Consider the following 8,109-nt stretch of genomic DNA (forward strand, 5'->3'; position numbering starts at 1 on the left):
TTGTATGTATAATGATATATAGCATGGTGATTGTACTTGAACAAGGACATAATCAAACCAAGAACTGCCGCAAGAGTATAGGCCTTTCCCCATAGAGAAGAACAATCTTCCTTATTTAGATCTCTACAACTTGTTTCATGGTGAATAAAAATGTTTTGACAACCGATACGCAGGTCAAGAACCTCAAGAACATAGATGCTTGAATATGAATGGTGCTTGTTCATGTAGATGGCTGTCTTCTGGGGTACCAGGTGGAGTGAAACTAGTTCTTCACATCCATACATATCTGATTTTCAAGCAAGGATGATCGAAAGAGAGAATGATCCAATTCAATTGCCATTAAAATATTGAACTATTTTTCCACTCTCACGACGTCTTCAGTCAATTATTAGCTATTGAGTGTACATAATGGGTTGAGTTCACCATTCCAGAAGATTGAGACCCTTTTCCTTGTAAACCAAACACCTAAACATCGAAAACCATGAAAATTCGATGGATGTTTTCATAAACCATCTGAAACGTAGACCATTATTTTATAGAACTTATCAAAAAGAAAAATGAACATTCGAGTTTATAATTTGGGGTTCACTCCTATGAGTTGGGGTCGAAATGTAAAGTTTGTACTTTGGGGGGTTAGTTTGTAAAGACTGTAACAAACAGTTGTTGACAGTTAGCTTTATATAAGGGAAGCATGGAAGAACTTTTCAGCCATATTTCTCAAAATTTTCCTTTTTCCCTCCATTCTTCTGAACTTTGGAAATTTCTCGAGTTCTTCCCAATTCACATCAGTTGAGTTCTTACTCGATTCTTTCTCCCTTCCCCCTGTGCCCATTCTATCCTGCTTTCTTTTCTTTCTTGACAAGTAAGGATTGTATTCACTCATTTTCAAGTTGTAGACTTGTATTACTTCTTGGTTACTTAGTGGATTGACCATGTGTTGCTTAGTTCTTGTGATATGAACTCATCAGCAATTGAGACTAATTATCATCGAAAGCATTTTGTGCTAATTTGCATAAAAGGTTCTTTCTTTTCCTTGTTGATATATACATCTATGCATAACATTATGGGTATACACATTTGGTGTTAAGGGGCGGTTAAAGGTCAGTTTTTCTCGTCTGTGCATATGATGGGAGAAGGGTGGCCTGCCTGGCCCGTGCCTAGTGTTTTTCGCATGCTGCTTCCTCCTCAGAAGTTGGATGGTCTGCTCAGACATGATGGCGAACACATTGAAAAGCTATTTGCTAAAACGGGAGCTCACATTAGGATCGTTGATGATCCTTTTGGGATGGCACTAAAAGTTGTAAGTCTCTCATTAATTTCATCTCTTCCACCTGTTGTTGATGGAGGATTATGGCACCGAGATACACTTGCTCCGTATCTTCATTGGCGAGTCTATTTGAATCATAGTATACCTCAAGTTGATGAAAATATAATAAGTTACTGCTGGTTACGGACCTACTCCACCATATATGCCACCCAAACTATCACATGATGCTTATACTATGCTTCACTGAAGTTGCCACCTCCAATGGATTATCAACAGTGTCATCATCAGCCTCAGCATCGAGGTGCATCTTCATGTGGAAGAGAAACTTCAGTGGCATCTCCATCACCAAACTAGCAGGTTACTTTGATGTTTTTGCTTTTTTGTAGTCTGAATTTCAGGTGTATGACCTCTCTTTTTACAGAATACTGCCCTGCAAATGCAAACTCCGCACTGGCATTAGAGGGGCGACTGTGACTATAAAACCAACCAGAGGAGTTCCTGAAGAATTAACTGTCAAGGTTCGTGGAAATGCTTAGCAGGTTCAGACAGCTTGGCAGCTATTACAGGTAAAACTATTTATTACGATCATATTTTACATAACATGAAATGGTTTAGGAGATACACTTCTCCTGCACATAGTTATTGATAGGAAAAGGATCATCTATATAGTTGTACATCTCTGCTGTTCTGTACAGCTCAAGAACACAAACAACTATAGATGCTCTTTCATGTTATAGCGATTTGTTTCTGTTCTGAAGAACTACTATTGCCTACATCAATAGACTAATATGCAACTAAAGCATTTTATAAGTATTTCATCCATCATTAGGTTTGTATTGAATGCAGGACAGGATCATGCCGCAGAATAATTCCATGGCTACTGACATACCCTAGCCAGCACCCCCAGTTGATGAAGGAAGGCAATAACAACTATGCATTGCATCCCGCCATCAAGTCATGGTCGTCACTGCTTTTTATATACGTTCCTGTCTATATGACAACCTATGGAAACTGACGAGGGCAGTTGGATTTACGTAATTTGTTGTGAGTTTGTTGAAAAGAAGTCGAACCGCATAATCTATAGACGAACATCTGTAGAGATGGATAACTCAAAAGTGATATTCATTCATAATTTCACCCTCCTTATTGTATGTTGGGATTGCAATAATCTCGAAAAATCCTCATTCACTTGGGCTATAAGGGGCTAGCGTTATTAGCTTAACTGATTGGGAGGAGGCGTCAGTCCTGCTAGTGCTCCAGCCGCTTTCTATTAGCAAAAGCTTTAAAGAGGTCACGAGCGGGCAGGTAGCCTTGGCCTAGTCTTTGTGATGGTGTTTTCCTTCTTTGGTTTGTCTTTGGTTATTTGCCTTTTGGAAAGGAAACTTCCATGGCAGTAAAGTAATGAAATTCCAGCCAAAGTCAAGGTACCCTTTCTGAGAAACTTTAGATGATATAATGTCCAACTGAATCAACAGAAAGTGGAAACAGAGCAGTATGACTCGATGTATCCTTAGCTCTACGAAGCTGCAAGACTCGGTGATGTCATCCCTGCTCGAGAGGATCGAGGGGAACAGGACTCAGCTCTCTCAGGTGACCCCAAAGAAGAACACAGATCCTCCACATCTACTAATCATCCTGGTGGACGGAAGCTTTGCTTGATCATGCAGCTTCAAGAGATAGGACCTAAAACCCAGTGATTACCCCAACCTATAAAAGAGAAATCATGCCGCAATACTTACCTTGAGGGAAAACCTTGAGATTATTAGTTAGCACTGACAACACCAACGTATTACTATCGGGTCAGTCCGGTCTATCAACCGAGTGAATAATACAGTACAATACGGGAACACCTCCAGTTTATTTTATCAGAACAATAATGCTAACAAACTGTAGATGAGTGCCCAAATTACGATAACCAACACAAAAGCAATTGATCCATAAATTAACAAGCTAGACACCCCCCGGCCCACTCGTTGCAAATTAATTTAGTCACATGAAAGGTTCTTCCATTTCTTTTCCGATCTGCAATTGTGACTTATAACTATCGGGAATCCTGCTGATTTTTCACAAGATTGCGTCCCATTTGAGGAAGTTCCTGGTCCATGGCGGAGTAGTAATCCCATTGTCCGGAATGCAAGTGAGTTTCACTTTCATAGTAATTTACGTACGATGCAAATGACCCCTCCGACCGATCGATGGAGCATATGAGTCCTCACCATTCCTGGGGTTCACCGCATAACATAAGAACAATAGATTTTTCTCTTTTGGGGATTTTCTTTTCCAAGGCGTTAACCAATCGTAAACTCATTTTTAGGTTTTGCGATATCAAATTTTGCATGTAATAATGATATGATATAACATGACGATCGTACTCCATTAAAGGACGCCACTTAAACATTAGATTAATGTTTGTTCGGACCAAAAGGGGACCAATTAAGGAGCTAGTTGACGAAGTTGGATCTCGCGTTACTATCCGTGATGGTCCTCCTGCACGGGAAGTCTCTCATTAATTTCGTATTCTCGACTTTCTGATGATGGAGAGAACCATGAGACGAATGCACTCGCTCAACATCGATTCTTTCAGCCAGCTCAAGGGGATATAAAGACTAGTTTAGGCTTAAAGAAAATTCAATTATCGAACTCAAATTGAACTATGAGACTAAAAAAATTCCTCTTGCTGGAAGGAAAAGAATAGGCTGATGAATTGAAAAGTGACAGCAGAGGATCTTAAAAGAGTGTTGAAAGATTGGCAATTTCCCGCGGTTTCCACTTGTAGCTGTCAGTGTGAATTCATGTCTTGTTCTTTGTTGACTTTCAAGAACACAGTTGACTTGACTCTATTGTTACAGAGGAATCTGCTGTCTCCTTTCCTCCCTTTCCCCTCCCCATCTCTCTCTCTCTCTCTCTCTCTCTTTCTGTCTCTGGCTTTCTTCCTAAGCTGCCAATCAAAACTTCATTATCTCTTCCATTACACCTGCAGTTGGTTTACTCTTCTCAGAAACTTTGAGTCTCTGCAGTCTCAAACTGTGTGAACAGGAGTCAGGAGACAGAGCAGTGACTACATGGATCCTCAGCTCTACGAAGCTGCGAGATCCGGCGATCTTGTCCTGCTTGAGAGGATAGAAGGGAACGCAACTCTGCTATCGCAGGTGACCCCGAAGAAGAACACAATCCTCCACGTCTCCGCCGAATTCAAGCAGCGCGAGTTCTTCAAGGAGGCCACCTGCCTCAGCCCCCGGGCTCTGTTCAATAGCGCCAACTCGAAGGGCGATACCGTCCTCCATGTGGCGGCCAGAGCAGGCTGCTCCGACGTGGTCAGCTTTATCATTGAGCACTCCAAGGTTCTCCACGCCGACATTGAGAACGGGCAAGTTGAAGGTATTTGATTGTTGTGGATATGATATAATTGACTGCTGTTCTTGCTGGCATAGTATAGATATTAGGAAATTTAAGGAGTGAAGCCATTCATTCTTCTATGGAGTTGTATTGCAGAGGAAAGTAGGAAGCCTTGAAATTCCCGGTCTTTTCTGCTGCGAATCGGTATCCTTTGTGCAGCGCAACTTTGTTATACAGTTAGTACGTAATTAGCATTTAAACAGTCGACCTACGTGCGAGTTAGTCTTATATTTGTTCAAGTTTATGTCTGCTAGGTTGCAAGGAGCTGCTTCGACTGGTAAATATGGACGGCGACAACGCGCTGCATTGTGCCGTGAGAAATGGGCATTTTGAAGTGGCAAAGGCACTGATAGAAGCAGACCCCGAACTCTCAATCTGTGTCAATGGTGCAGAGGAATCGCCTCTCTACATAGCCGCTGCAAAGGAGTTTGCTGATATTGCCGACCTGATCTTAAGCACTTCTTCGTCTTCCCTCCACGGGGGCACCAATGGGATGACAGCGTTACACGCAGCTCTATACTATCAGTTAAATGGTAATTCGGTTTTTAGAAACAAACCTTTAATGAAGTTCAATTGCATAGTGCTTTTAGTGCACATTTTATCTGGCAGTCTCGAGAGTGTTTTGTTCAGTAATGAGATGCTCGGTAATATACTGGCTAATTTCCTTTGGTATGCCATTCCAGTAATTTGACCATCAACGAGCAATCTAAGTTTTGTTCAAGGAATGATTGGCAAAGTTCTATGAACATGTTTAAGATGATGACCGAGCTGAGGATTGCCTTCAGATGAGATAATCTGGGGAGGCAATCCTACAACTGAATGCACACTTCGACAGAGCTTATGTGGATGAGTTCTCATTCTCATTCTCATCGGTGTGAAAAAAGAAGGTGCTGCAGATTACAGAGCAGCTTTGGCAACTCGAATAGCTTAAGTGAATCAGACCTGTGGTTCATTAACACGATGATGATGCTAACATTTCACGATTAGGTACAATGAAGAAGTTTGTGAAGAAGAGGCCTCACATGATAAAGGAAGGAGACATCCTTGGCTGGACCCCTCTTCACTATGCGGCTCACTTCGGCAACGTGAATGCTGTCACATTATTCCTCCGAAAGGACAGCTCGGCGGCCTACCTCCAAGGCAAAGATGGAGAATCTGCCCTCCACATTGCAGCCTTCCGGGGCCGGATCCCTGTCATGAGAGAGCTCTTAAGGACCCGTCCTGACTGCTGCGATCTGTTGGAGAACAAAGGTCGAACTGCCCTTCACGCAGCTGTTTTAGGCGGGCAGGAGAACTCTGTCAGGTACATCTTGGGGGATGCTCAGCTTGTGGGTCTGGTGAATGAAGCAGATCAGGATGGGAACACGCCTCTACATCTGGCCGCACTACACAGGAAATACAGCATCATAGCAATCCTTGCTCGGCACCCCCGGGTTGATATCAAAGCGACTAACAAGAAGAACCTGACAGCTCTTGGCATTTACAGTAAATACCAAGAGGTATGTTTTTTTTTCCAACAAATACAAGTTTTCGCAGTTGCATTTTATAATGACAGCATGAGCACTGGCTAAATTCTTACTCGTGTTCTGCAGACCGGTTTTGCAGCTGCAAAAGTTTATTACATGCTGAAGGAGACCTATGGCATACACGATATGCAGGCATGGGTGAATGCCCCTATGAAGAGGACACTCGACAAAGAAATTGGAGAGCCTCATGAGCCGAAGTCCCCAAACGCTCCCCGTACACGCGAGAACTTTTACCATCCTGTTGCTGGGAAGGGAAACATGCTCGAGATCCATCTCCTAGTGGCAGTGCTGATAGCCACAGTTACATTCGCTGCTGCCTTTACTCTTCCTGGTGGGTACCAAAACGATCGCCCGGATGAGGGGATGGCTGTCCTCTCATCAAAGATTGCCTTCAAGGCATTCGTGATATTCGATACAATGGCTTTCTGCTGCTCAGTGGCAGCTGTTTATCTCCAGTTCGGAACATCTGGGGGTGGGTACTACGAGCGCGCAAGGTTTGTGAACGTGGCAATGGTGTTCATTTTCATCGCTATCCTGGCAATGGTTTTGGCTTTCGCCTCTGGGATGTATGTGGTTCTGGCGAAATCTGTTGGGCTCGGCTTGACCGCGTTTATAATGGTCGGGTGCTTCATACTAACATTCTGTCTCCGGTGGTTTGTCGACCCATTAGGGAACCCCGATCTTGGGCTACGTCCGTTGAGGAAATCTGTCAGGAACTTTCTGTTCCGGCACGGGATAATGTAGGAGAGACACCGATAGTACTTGTATGATTTTCCCTCAAATCCCTGTGTAGTATTCTTTATTGAAAGAAAATAACGGCATTTCTTATTTAAACCAAGCCAATCATACTGCCCAAGATACCTCATACATGTAGATGAAAAGGCATAAGTCTCACAAAGGGAGATATGAAGTCTTGGATACTCTTGGTTCGGCGATACTGGTCTTAGGAAAGAATTAATACTCCTGCGAACCTTGAACTCACCCACCTGCAGTTGCTTCTGTTTACTGATTCAGTCACTGTCAAACAATACCTTTGTCTAAGCAATGATGCTAGTGAGACACTTACGGTGATAATTATCACCGGAACCTAAATTTGTTCACATATCATGACTCAATATTTGGCCTGCTTTAAAATTCAGATCCTGCTTCACCTGCAACAAAATCAAATTTCTCGCCTCCTAACAAGAAGCAAGCCGGCGAGAGAGAGCCACAGAACTTGTGCTATCTTGGAACAAGATGATCATATCTCACATCCCAGCTGAGCTCAAGCAGATCGAGTCCTTCAAAGAGGTCACTAGATTCAGCCCACCATCTCTCGTTGCTCAAACAAACTCCGAGGATGAGACTTACCTTTGCGCCACACCACAGTAAGCTCCTTCAGGGTGGTCAACTTGATCATCTACGATGCAAACAAAAAGCTCACAGACGACATTGGAAGTAGACTGGGAATACTCTGTGCACTTGGCTGCTAGGAATGGGCATTTTCCAGCAGATGAACGGGGATATGCTAGAGTTGTATGTAGAGAGAGACATTTAAAAGCGTTGTCTGTAACCGACTATGTACTATGGGGAGAATTGTGAAGGCAACATCATCAAACAGACTTCCTTCCACTATGCTGCGTTGCTGCTTGTTATAGCAGACTGCAGAGGGTAGGCAATCAAGATTTTCTCGAAACACAAATCTTCCCATTCTGTGAAGTGCAGCATTCCGAGGCTGTTTTCCTTTAAGTTGTAACGACGCATAGAAGGAGCTACATTCGGGTGTTGAAGCTGCCCCAGTATATGAGCTTCCTTCCATAAGTCATCAACCTGCAGTATGAGAAGCATATAAGGACATCTGAAAGTTTTCTGGTCCTCACAAGAAAAGCACATTCGACATTTTTAAATAAGAATACATAGAGACAATGACTAACCAAGCCA

The 8,109-nt window shown here is 43.0% G+C and overlaps 1 protein-coding gene across 1 annotated transcript; it reads left to right on the top strand.

The window, feature by feature from the left end:
• The first annotated feature begins 4,155 nt into the window (after positions 1 to 4,155).
• Positions 4,156 to 7,790, top strand: LOC116197526 (protein ACCELERATED CELL DEATH 6-like). The gene is made up of 4 exons (XM_031527695.1): positions 4,156 to 4,645; positions 4,918 to 5,196; positions 5,651 to 6,162; positions 6,256 to 7,790. Exons 1-4 carry the CDS (start codon positions 4,330 to 4,332, stop codon positions 6,931 to 6,933), a joined length of 1,785 nt encoding a protein of 594 aa, XP_031383555.1. The 5' UTR covers positions 4,156 to 4,329; the 3' UTR covers positions 6,934 to 7,790.
• Positions 7,791 to 8,109: the final 319 nt, after the last annotated feature.

Source organism: Punica granatum, chromosome 2 (assembly GCF_007655135.1).
Source record: "Punica granatum isolate Tunisia-2019 chromosome 2, ASM765513v2, whole genome shotgun sequence".
Taxonomy (NCBI): Eukaryota; Viridiplantae; Streptophyta; class Magnoliopsida; order Myrtales; family Lythraceae; genus Punica; species Punica granatum.